Source organism: Pungitius pungitius, chromosome 7 (assembly GCF_949316345.1).
Source record: "Pungitius pungitius chromosome 7, fPunPun2.1, whole genome shotgun sequence".
Classification (NCBI taxonomy): Eukaryota; Metazoa; Chordata; class Actinopteri; order Perciformes; family Gasterosteidae; genus Pungitius; species Pungitius pungitius.
In genome coordinates, this window is record NC_084906.1 from 12,549,913 (window position 1) to 12,562,399 (window position 12,487).

The following is a 12,487-nucleotide window of genomic DNA, read 5'->3' on the forward strand; positions in this document are numbered from 1 at the left end:
TTTCTCACCACTCACTGAGAGGACTCAGGCTTTTATGAGCAACACACATCCACGCTGTTCCTATACACTGTACTACAATTGATGGTCCAAGCCAATTAAAACTGATGGTTATGGCGGATCTCCTCGTACAACCTCTCCAACACAATCATCTGCTTTTGCATATTTGTTTCTCTGTTTTAAGATTATTATTATTATTATTTGTCATGTCATATTGCTTCCATGGTCCTTTACTGCTTAAATAAGCCCATATTGAGTTTGCAGTTTGCCAAAATATAAATGCATATTCACATTCTGCTCTTTCCATTTTTATGCTTACACTACCATCATCCATGTTACGACTAATTTAGTTTTAGATGGATGGATGCACATCATTCATTCTTGCCCTTGCTTTCTTTTAATTCTCTCACTTGGTTTTGTTCTCCTTCTGTCGCTCCGTGCTTGACAAGCCGTCCCATCCTCATTTTTCTGAAATCAAATCATTTTCACTTTTACACTTGTGTGTGGTGGGACAATTTCATGCTGTTAAACAGAGCATGCCCCCTTAAAACACACACTCGGACGGACATTTTTCCTCTCATAGTTCAGCTGCTTGTGAAATTAAGTCCATTCTTCCTGCAACTCGGCTCCCATCAAAGTCAGACCGCCCCCACCCGCCCATAGCCACTACTGCTGCTGCTGTACATGGGGGCAAGGGTGTAAAATATCCTTGGCAGTCTGTCACTTTCTCCTCGTCTTTATCGCTCGATCACTTTCTCTTTGTTTTCATTGCTGAAACCCTCTCTATCACCTTTCTAATCTAACACATAGCAGCAGATCTGCTGTCAGATGAAAGATTAGCCTCAGAACATGTGAGGCAGAAAGGTAAGGAAAGATTTAAAGGGATATTTTGAAGTGTAACCCAGCTGCAGATTCCTGAGTTTATTATGAATCCATCAATCCTCCTCATCTGTAGCCTCTGTTGAAACAGAGCTGAAGATCTGCATATGGCAATAGTTGGATTATAACTAAAGTTTGGATGTTTGTAGGCGGTGACTTAGTGTTTAAGAATTTTGCATATGGACATAGTGTTGATTATTAGTAATTGGTAAGGGTTTCCGTAACTCGCGTATGTAAGGGAATATAAATACAGCAACAATTGAAGGTAAACGGTTGATTCATGCTAAAAAATAAATGCATTCAGGTGTTGTTGAAACCATATTCACAATCCGGACTGCATCGTTATTTGTAATACAAGAAGTAGCCTAAATTGGCTACTTCTTGTATTTGTGTCTAGCTGTGCATGTGTCTTCCCTTAAGTAAGGTATGAACAGTCCTATGGTCTTCCTGTTTTGCCATTTTTTGGATGTGCTTGTATAGTAGAATGTTCGTAATATTTTGTTGTTCCTAAGTCACACGCCGCATTAAATTGAAGAACACTTGCGATGATTGACTGCGAGCAAAACCATAAAAATCACAGTAACGTAAATACTGTCCCTCTTCATGCATGACCCCGAATTTACTATCAACTAAATTAGAAGTTTGCTTAAAACACGTGCTGTCTTGCTACCCCTCCATACATAAATAACACGCCATCTCCTTCAGGGGAGATGTGACGTGTTTTTTATTTTTGCGTCTCTTTTTGCTGCCGGAGGGGGAGGCGTGTTGCTGCCATGCCAACCGTGGTCTTAGGAGGGAGGAAACAGGAGGACACGCACTGATCGACTGATGTGTTTAGTTTGAATTCGGGATGGGAAGGGATCATCTGAGTGAAGAAATAGGAGCGAATGTACACAGCAAACTCTGTAATGTGATTTTCCCCAGCAAACTCCCAAAGACCGTTTTTTTTTTTTTTTTTTTTAAGTAATGTGCTAAAAGCTTAGGAAATGTACTTATTTACTTTCTTACTGAGACGTGAAGATAAATACTAATTTCACCCCGAGATCCGGAGGTATAAGTTTAGCCTAGCTGAGCTCAAACACGGCACGTGACAGAAGCCAGTGTTTCACCCTCTGGGTATGGTGGCGTTCCACCTGACGACGTTAGGTCTAACATCACAATGATGAATGCTGTGGGAATTGAGTGTGCTCAAAGTCCTACCATTTAAAATTGTCCACAGGTGCTCACAACACCCAGTGAAATGATTTGGACATTTCTTAAATGTAACTGATAAGAATAACTATTGTGGACAGTTTTGTTGGGCATCGTGGGTTGATATTCTTGAGTTTCTATGGTACAGGTACTGTATCAAAAAATGAATAAACACTAGTCGACGTGAAGGCAAAGTGGGACTGGTGTATTTGCTCATAATGCTGGGTAACAAGCTAGTTGGATACAGATTTTATTACTTGTCTTGTAGTCAGAGGACAAAGTACAACTCTGGCCTTAGAACTCATCATTAATAACCCTAAGCGCAAGATGTGCATGTGGAAATTGTATTTAAAGAATAATAATGATGGTCTTAAAACTAATACTAAGTCCCAATATTGGGACTTAGTATTAGTTTTAAGACCATCATTATTATTCTAAATATAATAGTATTATTATTAATAATAATAATACTATTATATTCGCTATTCAAATCAAATTTTGTTGTTCAAAATTAATGAATGAAGGACAATAGTCCGTAGCCTGTGATGTCCGATGCTTGGGCAAATCCATGCAGGAATAATACATTTTGGAGGAGGCTGCACCTCTGTGAAGCTCTAAAAGCTTTCGTCTACAGATGGCACTGTGGGACCATAAATTGCCCCCTCTGACTGAATTGGATTTTGTCTTACTTTTATGGTGCTTTTCCCTCTGTGTCTTGTGTTTCTCATCTGTGCATCTTTGCTCGATCGCTTTTATTTTCTTTTTATTTATCCCTTTGTTTCAAACAGCCTTGTGGTTTTGAAGCTCCTGACTAGGAGGAAGAAATGTACATTTCTTTTTTAACCCCCTATATATTTGGAGGTTTAAGCAACCCAGAGAGGAGATAATTGAAATAATAAAGAGCATTGTAATAACTTCACAAATGAACTGATCAGCTTTTAGCTTTGCAGGCTCCCTCCCGCTCGGTTTACTAATAAACTTCCTTTCTAAATGTGATTTCATGGTACATTCTTCACAGTCCCTATCGTATGTATTAATAACACAGCAACTTTTAAACCAAGTATTAATGAACAAAGACCAGAGTTGATGCTAGAAACTTTAAAACCAGCATCTGCTATTATTAGCTATTGTTTATTATGAAGTATGTAAAACTGTAATTTCCCCCCGTTCTGCCCTTTACCGGCCATTTCATTTTATTTATTTTTAACCCCTTTTTATCTTTGTCTTTTTCCCTTCAATTTATATGTTTTTTTTTTTTTAAAGTCCAGACCGGGTCGCTTTCAAGGGCAGTAATGTGATTGATAGTCGTTTAATTATCAACGCATGTTATGATCTAACAAAGCAAATTTCCCTTCTCCCACTTTTTGTGCAAATTTGATCGCTGGGGTGATTTTTGCCCTTTGCCTTTTTAGTTTAATTTTGATTGTGCAAAGCAGCCAAAGAGTTCATAGTTCAAAGATGTAAAAATTTATTTATTCTAAACGAATCCAATTTCAGCGAATTTGCGTACGTTCTAGGAAAATATTTAGTTTGCGTTTTTTGGGGAACACTATTGGTTCAGTTTAGAGGAAAGGGTGCACTTCAGCTTGTTTTGTTACAAATGTCAGAATGGTTTACAGTATGGTGATGTTCCACTTTACTGATCACCCTTCTCTCCCATCTGTCTGCAGGTATTCTGTCCCACCAGAACATGGCAAGAGGCTGGAGAGGCTGGCAAAAGGTGAGGCCCCAATGAGGCTTTTAATTAAAATGTATTTCACTCATCTAATGAAGAGTTTAAATGATTTCTCAGCTGAACTTCTGTCAGAGAGGTCCTCAACACTGAACCGTGGGGTGCATGGGGCTGGCCGCACATTGACACGTTGTCATCACATACAATTGTCCTTCATACGCAATATCTCAATATCTCATTCAGGGTATGTCTCCTGGGAATCTATGTGCACTACTAGTTTTTATTTTTAACAGTTAAAATATCCCGTAAATCCCGCAAAAAAACCATATTTTTTGCGGGATTTGCCTATCTGTTATTTTCTACTACTTTTATAATATATATTTCATGACGCACAATTTTTCTACTGTGTTAATTGTCTGACACTGTATCTCTGTGTCACAGGTGTTACTTCAACCACCATCCCCTCTCTTTTTAACATAAGATTTCTCCTTGCGTCTCTCCTGTTTCATTCCCACCACTTATTGTTCTCCATTCTGTCCCCTGTTTTGATCAATGAGGATTAACTTGAGTGTTGCGAGCTGCTCAGAGTGAGGAATTCGATGTCCTCGTCCAAACTACGTCCAAAGATGCACAGTCTGTCCTTGTTGTTGTCTTTGTGAAGAGCTGAGAACCAATCAATGATCACCAAATCATAGTCCTTGTTACTTTTTTTTTTTTACTGACATGGCCTGAACTTGGTAATATGTAATACACAACATTGATCTTTGAAAGACAATCAGTCTCTCCATATGGAAACAAACTATTCAGGTATTATTAAATTCATTATTTACATTTGCATTTTTATACTTGTGTCAAACAAAGGCATGCAGACACAATCCGTGTTAAGGAAGCGAAATCCTGGTGAGAGACCCATTTTCTCTCCCTCGAGCCCTCTAATGCACTTAAGTGAAACACCTGGTGAAAACACTGCAAAATCAGTGTTGAAAATAACTACTGCCTTAGATAATAGGACCAATTTCACAGCAGACATTAATAACCCTAATCATGGGCGCTGTGGTGGTGTCATTTCTACAGTTCACGTTGACTTCCTGACCCATCTTAATAGAAGTGCAGCTAAGTTAGTGTTACTTCCACCTTTCCTATTCAAATTTCTGCTCGTGGGACAGTTATTTTTTTGACACAAAGGATTTTCTGCTAAAGAATCACCTTTGTTTTGTTCAATTTCCATAAATATTAAATAACTTTAACCCTTTTTGAAGCAGATTACAACTTCCAGTCCCGCATTGGTTGTTAGCTGCTTCTCCTGCAGTTTATCACATTCTCTGGCTGATTGGACTAACCGTTTCATATTATTAGTGGAATATTAATTTCTTTTGTCAGTGCAGCTAGCAGTTTCTTGGTGGCTGAAGTACCAAAATGTATTTAAGATTACATTTGTTAAACGTTTTGTTTACCTCCTGTTTTCTGTTCTGTTTTTAATGAGATTTGTAAACGGCACCTGAATGGATTTGATGAGCGATTCAAAAGAATTCCGAATTGGTAGCAAATTCCAAACTGAAGTTGTAGATATCAAACCCCAACCTTGAAATGCACACTGTAGACATTTCTTCTCACAAAACTCTTGTGAGGCATTGAGCTCAGCCACAGTCAGATTGCAGACCTTCCCTCTCCTCTCATCCAAGCAGCTGGCAGTGGGAGTAAGGCAATGCCTGTTATTTAACAAGCACCCACTGTCCTATCAAAGCCACCGTCGACAAAGGTAGCCAACTGTTTACGAAGCCCTAATAGGGCAGTTTTGAGTGCAGAAGGAATTCATAATGGGCCCGGGAAAATAGTCTTGTTACGTGAAAACTCCTCCCATAACATTTGACACAGCCACAGCCGTCGGCCTTATCGCTCATCCCTCCATTATTTCAGTTATGGCATCAGACCTTTTTTGGTTGGCGGTGTCTGGAGGATGAGTGGGGGGAGGAGGAGGAGGGGCAAAGTTGGAGGCTGGAAGTTAATTTTCAAACTCAAAAGGACAGAATGAAGCCTTTAAGTTAATATTACCCCGTGGAGAGCTCAGAGAGCCAGCTGCATTTTAATGGGGATTAATACCCGTGCGCTCTCTGCACATTATTCACCTTTTTATCAGCTCCAACAAGCAGGCAGGCAATGAGAGAATAGAAGCCCTCTTTCTCTCCCTCTCTTGCTTTGTAGGCTGGAACAGAGGCTGAAACAATGCATGGAAAATGAAGGATGAAATGGGTGCAGATTATACTGTCAGTCACATTAAACTTTAACTGGGTGGAGGCTGGGATGGACCCCCTTTGAGGCACTGGCGTGTACAGACAGTTAAGAGTGAGCGATGGAGAATTTTTTTTCTTTTGATTATGCTGGAGCCGATTCTCTGTCTCCAACAGCAAAAGTGAGCCTTTTATTAGACAGTTGTGACTTTGAAAACCCAATATGTCAAAGGGGTATATTATAATCGTAAAGCAGTGTTTTTAATAAAGCGTCACCAATCCAACACCTTTAGTCTATTAGCAATGTCTAGGCTCGACCAATACCTAATTAATACCTTTCATTCCTCACTTTGTGGAAGCTACTGAGATCCTTACTTTCTGTGGAAGGCACCATCAGGCGTAACTCAACTACTATTACAATATAAGCAAAGCCCACTAAGAAGGATTCAGCACTCACCTCAAAAATGGCGATGTAAACATTTGTGTAAACCACCTCACTCCCTAAAACATTGAGATGCACCAATATTGCGTCGATGCTGACTCTAATGACAATTCAATGATATGTTTACATTGATAGGTGCAATCATCTACTAATCCCCTGGCAAACAGAACGATTGCATTTAGCTGTAAACCAAGTTCTTTAGAGGGAAACTAAAATCAGCAAAAGTTGGAATGAGCAGGTGAATCTCGACATACGTGATGTACATACACTGTACGATGGAGCTTAAAACAAACTTATAAGGATGTCTGAGAATATTTCATGCTTGCTTGTCATTAATAACAAAAAATTCCAAAGATTAATACATCCGTGTTTATTTCATTTTAAGAGGACTATATTATTCTACTCGTTGACAAAAACATTAGACGGTGGCAAAAATTTGAGTCACCTAAACTTACATTTGTTATTAGTATACACGTTGAAGTGAAGTTTTAAATATGACGTCTCTTCTTCATCGTCGTGTTCTCCGAGCAACGGCTGCTATTAACCCCTCACTCCGACAGAGTGCTCGGTTGTGGTGTGTTTCTCCTAACAAAAGTCATTGTTTTAACATTCAAAGCCTTTAGTGAGGTTTTCAAATGAAGACAAGACATTAAATACAATTGGTAGCCTCTTCCTTCCAATCTTGTTAGTGCTGCCGCTTCTTAAGATTAATGCCGCAATATCTGTGCACACAATTGGCTGCCATTGCAAAGTAAATCTTCAAGCAAATGTTTTTTTTTTTTTTATGGTCCTGCCGGATGGTGCAAAGATCTTTGGAATTTACAGCACTCAGTCCAAGTTTCGTGTGATAGTCTTTGTCTAATTTAATGCAGCAAAGATCGCTTGAAATCCTACCTGGAGTCACACATACGATGCTTTGGGCAATAAATTAAATCGAGGGGGAAGTTCGTGTTGGGATTTAAACTAATAAAGGAAACATTAGAGATGAGAAAATCATTGATGAGAGTTGACCAGGACGTGATCATGTTTGCATTTGCTGCAAAACCTCCCCCAGGGATGGGCATCGTTAAATCGGGCGACAGAGTCCGTGTAACTGCAGACTGAAAACACTGTTGAGTTTGACTCATTGCTGACGGAACCACCAGAGCAGTCAATGCTGTAGCACACCGCCATTCACATGCGACTTTTCATTTCTTGAATTATTTCTCTCATTGAACGTCAATTTGTATAGGGTTCTGATGGAAAGAAGGATATAACGCGCACACATTGCTACGTTACATTTGTCTTTTGTAGAGCCTCCTGGTATTTATGTAGTTATCCGTGGTTCTATCTAGATTTTCAGTGAAATGTGTTAAATAACCCGTCTTTGCTGTCGCCCCCCCCCGCAGGCTTCTTCCCTGGCAGCTCCCAAGGCTGTGACGCCTTCCTCCGCCACAAGATGACGCTGATATCTCCTTCCATTCTGAAGAAATATGGCATTCCCTTTGACAGGGTGAGTGCCGGCTGCTCCATGTTGCATGAATTAAAAGGACATTTTTCTTAGAGCTCTATGATAAAAGTGTTCATTTCGGTGAAAGGGGGCAATCTCTCAGTCACTGTTGAAAGCTTCCACATCTCTAATCCAGCCAGATTTGAATGGGAGTCGCAATGCATGCTTAAAAGTGAAGCCATTTTCCTACCTTTGTTCCCTGGTTACAGGGATATATGGCTATATATTATTTAATGCAGGTGTTCCTTCATAAATATTTATATGCTATATGTAACAGTGCATACACGACAGCATATTTCCTATTGCTTCAACGATACATAAATGTACGAATCTATTTGGCCAAAGGGGCTATGGCATGTATCAAGGATGTTGGGGATATATGGCCTGAACCCTACCAACTCTGCTACAAAGGCAAATACCTTCATAGTTAAATCTACACACACACACACGCATCCTCAGTTGTGTCGAGATGTGGTGAAGCCCCTAATATTAAAATGATAAAGACACTTTAACTATATCCTGTTTTAAAGAGAAAGATAAGTTATGCATTCCCTGCTGGCTGATTACATGTGTGGGTCTTGCATAAGAAGGAGTTGGCTTATTTCGAATGACGAATGGCCACTCACCGGAGGTTAATGGCTCGGCTTTGACGCAAACATCCCAAATGTTCCAGGCTGCACTATTGATACAGAAGGAGAAATGATCTCCGGCTGTGTTTATCATAGGCGATTGATTTTCTTTCCTTCTGTTTTTGTTCTATTCATTACGTAATAGGAATTTTCACAGAGCGAAAAATAATAGAAGCTTGAATAAGACAAAAAACTGGCACAGAGCCGGAGTACAAAGTTCTCCGCCGTCGCAGATGGTCTCCGCCATCACATTTATCGTCTCCCTCCCCCCTCAGGACGTCATTATCACAGCGAACATGCTACTCGTTACACACCTACGGTATCTCTCGATTCATGCGTAAAAATAAAACCGTCTCCTTCCCTTCTTGCAATAGTAAAAAGGGATGTTTGATATCTGAACTACTGCCTTTAGTTGAAGAAGTTTTCTCTCAGTCTATAGCCCCGTTTCTCCCTGCATGCCTGTCACCTTCTCTGGGTTGATGTGCGAATGCCTGGATCCAGACTTAAGAAAAAAAGTTGCGATCCACAACCAGACATATAGGGCTGAAGTTTTGGGGCAACACATTGAAAAATTGAGTGAAAAAAAGAGAAAAGAATGTACTTAACCTGTCTTCTTATTATTCCAAAATCTCAGAATAACTCTGAGCTCATGGGAAGACTCAACGCTTGGAGCAGCAGTAACGTTGGACTGAATCACTTTTGCTGTGAAGTCAGAAAAGCTTAGCGAAAAGTTGCTGCAGTTGTTGAACTCATGACTAAGACCAGAATATGTTTCAGAATAATATCTGATCATTCTTAAATGGACATCTTATTTGGAGTCACAGTTGATAGTAGCACACACGCTAATCAAAAGGAACACTTGTCGAATGAGATTGAAGCAAAAGGGGCTCCATTGGCCTGGAAACGGCTATGGGCTCCCCAGGAGAAATATCTTGCTGAGCCTGCTGGAAAAAAAAGAAAAAAAAGGAAAATGGCAAAACCATTGAACTGATTCTGTACATTTAGGATTCTGTAGTAAAATGAATCAAATCCATGGATATTTACAGACTATGTAACTGTTAAATATCTACTCCATAACACCTCAGAGGGAAATATGGCACTTTTAACATTTACAGGACAATGTTGGTTCCAAGCTAGAAGATTCAGAATTTTATTTTAAAATATGTCAAATGAAATCTATGTATTAAGTAGTGCAGTGGCTTATAATTATAATAATAATTAAGAGGATCAATTGGTTACAGTAAGCTGTATCTTTACAAGCTGCATTACAGCTATATAAATCAATAATTTATAATTCAATAAAAAGACTGACCAAATTAATTTAAAATAGGCCTTGATTGTGAGTATAATTTGACTTTTGGGGCTTTAAATGTGTATTTCTAATAGTTTATTCATAAACACTTTAGTATAAATGTAAATGGTGATGACATGGCAAAACAGCCTCACGGTCTCATTCGGCGTGCTTTGTGAATCTTCTCGACGTGTCGGCGAGGTTGCCAACCCTTCGCTGCAGATTAGCGCTCCTGTCGGGAACAGGACGCTCTGACGCTCCCCGCAGGGTCACACCGAGTTCGGGGCCTCGGGAAGCAGCCGTCCGGGGGAGGATTGTTAGCTGTCATGGCCAGAGTCGCGAGACACTTTATCAACTGAAGAACCGGCCCGTGACTGCGCACCACTGCAGTGTGACAGGACCGGCCAGCCAGTCCATTCATGAGAAGTGTAAAAATATTTTCCGGTTTGTTATTAAACTGTGGCGGAACAATGTTGGACTTGGCGTGCTGCCTTTTTCTAATGGCAGAGTTTTAGTCAAGACAGTTATTGAAGGTGTGAAAAGGATTGTGAACGTTTCTGTAAAACAAGTTTTTAGAACAAATCTACTCTTTATTTATAAAAACTTGAGGACGTGTTTTTTCTGTTTTTTTTTTCGCGTTCCTAATCATCTAAAACTAATCATTTTTTCCCCCCATGCTTTACGAACAGATTACTCAAAATGAAGGGGAGTTTATGGTGACCTTTCCCTATGGCTACCATGCTGGCTTCAACCATGGCTTCAACTGCGCAGAGTCCACTAACTTTGCCACCCTGCGCTGGGTCGACTACGGCAAAATGGCTACCCAGGTAAGCTGAGATGGACACATTTGCATTTTTCTTTCATCCGTGCATCAATGAGGGGAAGTCTGTGTAACTCTAAAAGAAAGTAATCGTTATATATTCAAATTGTGAAAGCCGGGCAATTGACGATGCATCTCAGATGTTGTGAGCCCCCTTGTCATCGCACAAAAAACCCTGCGGGCAAATGTAGACATTACACTTGAAAAGGTTTGATCCAATCTATGATTCAGCAGCAACTTTACAGCCTTCCTGCTTTGGCTGTTCGCTGCTCTGAAGAAAAGAAGCAATAGATCATATCAAAATATAAAAGCAGTGTGCCTCTCTGCTTCACACCATCTGTTACCGACACGAGCCGCACCCCCGCAATCCTGCATTGACGCAAGCTGCCTGCTTGCTTGTGGGCTGCTGAGCATGAAATTGACAGGGCATGGGTTGGTTATAGACGAGAGCCCATATCCAATGTCGTCTGGAAGAACCTTTCCCCTTGTCTCACTCTATACATTTTGTGCGTTACAGATGTTTGAATGCTCACACATGTGTGCCGTTTCCTTTCTCTCTGCTCGGCCACACGTCAAATTCATGAGTTGCCAGTTTGCAGAACTACATGTCCGCCTCTTCTTCCTCTTTCTCATTTTTGCCTCCCCACTTTGCCCATGTGGCCCCTTATCATTTAAGAACCACTAGTTCAGGCTCCAGCAATCTTCTTACTTCCATCCAGCCCAGTGCTCAAGGGAGCATCCCCACTACACTTGTCTCAGTGTAATGAAATAAGAGTGGTCCACTCTGCACTGCTTATTCAAGTCGACAAATCGCCAGCGCGAGGCGCACACACTCCGAGGAATATGAAGGCGAACAGCTTGGCCAATGCTCTTTCTGCATGTCCACTAGTTTTCTCTTTCGTCGCGCCCACTGACTGTGTTGTTCTCTCAGGGCGGTGTAGTGCCATAGATGGTACAGAGGTTGTCCTGTAACCAGTGCTGCTTAAAGGTGTTCAGTCCCAACTGCAGTGGTTCTGCTTGTCCTCAAGCAAAACCTTGACTCCTTCACTCATGAATAATTGAGTAAGAAAGGCTCAATGCCATTTCATTGAGTTTGGCTGTCCAAAATGATGAGATACGATTTTGAAGCCTTCTGCCTTTTGTCTTATTTCATGTCATAATATGTGGGCTAAAACCATTAGAAAAAAACACTTGACAAAATGCTTTGTTTGTTTGTATCACTGTGACTGCATGTGCTATTTAGTGTGCAGCCACATTTCACCTGCAAGCTCAGCACCTTAAAGTGGCTTTTCTGGCCATGGTTTCAGTTGTCAAGAGTGAAATTAGAGCAGTGACCCCAGATCAATCTTGATATTGTGTTGAATAAAACACACAGCACAATACACACTTTTTAGATTGTGCAAGCTTTTAGTTCTTTGTTTTTTTTAGCATCAATTTGTCTAACAGCTGAACAACAAAAGCAGGTTGGTTTTCAGCAGTGCACTCGTACGTAGAGTCCTAGAAATATGGTAGTTAATCTTTTGTTTTATTTAACTGGCCTCTGCCGAACACTTGGTTGTCAACAAAGAAGTCTCTCGTTCTCTCTCGGTCCCCGTAGCTTCCCCAATCCCCCCCTTCTGTCTTAAGCTCAAACTGTCGTCTGTAAACGTGGCTTCCTCCCCTCCCTCCTCCGCCCCCCCCCCCCCCCCCAACGAGCCCTATTCTGTCAGCGCCAAACAGGACGGTGAACGATGGGGCTCGCGATTTAATTTGTCACTTTTTGTGGGGTGCCAGCACACAATAGAGCGAGCGAGAGAGAGAGAGAGAACGAGCGAGCTTGGGCATGCTTCATGTCGGTCTCCCTCAACAC

The 12,487-nt window shown here is 40.8% G+C and overlaps 1 protein-coding gene across 1 annotated transcript in view; it reads left to right on the forward strand.

The window, feature by feature from the left end:
• The window catches only part of kdm4b (lysine (K)-specific demethylase 4B), a 36,286-nt gene that overhangs the window by 6,209 nt on the left and 17,590 nt on the right, over positions 1 to 12,487 (forward strand). The window contains exons 6-8 of the mRNA XM_037469319.2: positions 3,738 to 3,787; positions 7,798 to 7,901; positions 10,508 to 10,645. Coding sequence (XP_037325216.2) covers positions 3,738 to 3,787; positions 7,798 to 7,901; positions 10,508 to 10,645 — 292 coding nt within the window. The remainder of the gene's footprint in view (positions 1 to 3,737; positions 3,788 to 7,797; positions 7,902 to 10,507; positions 10,646 to 12,487) is intronic.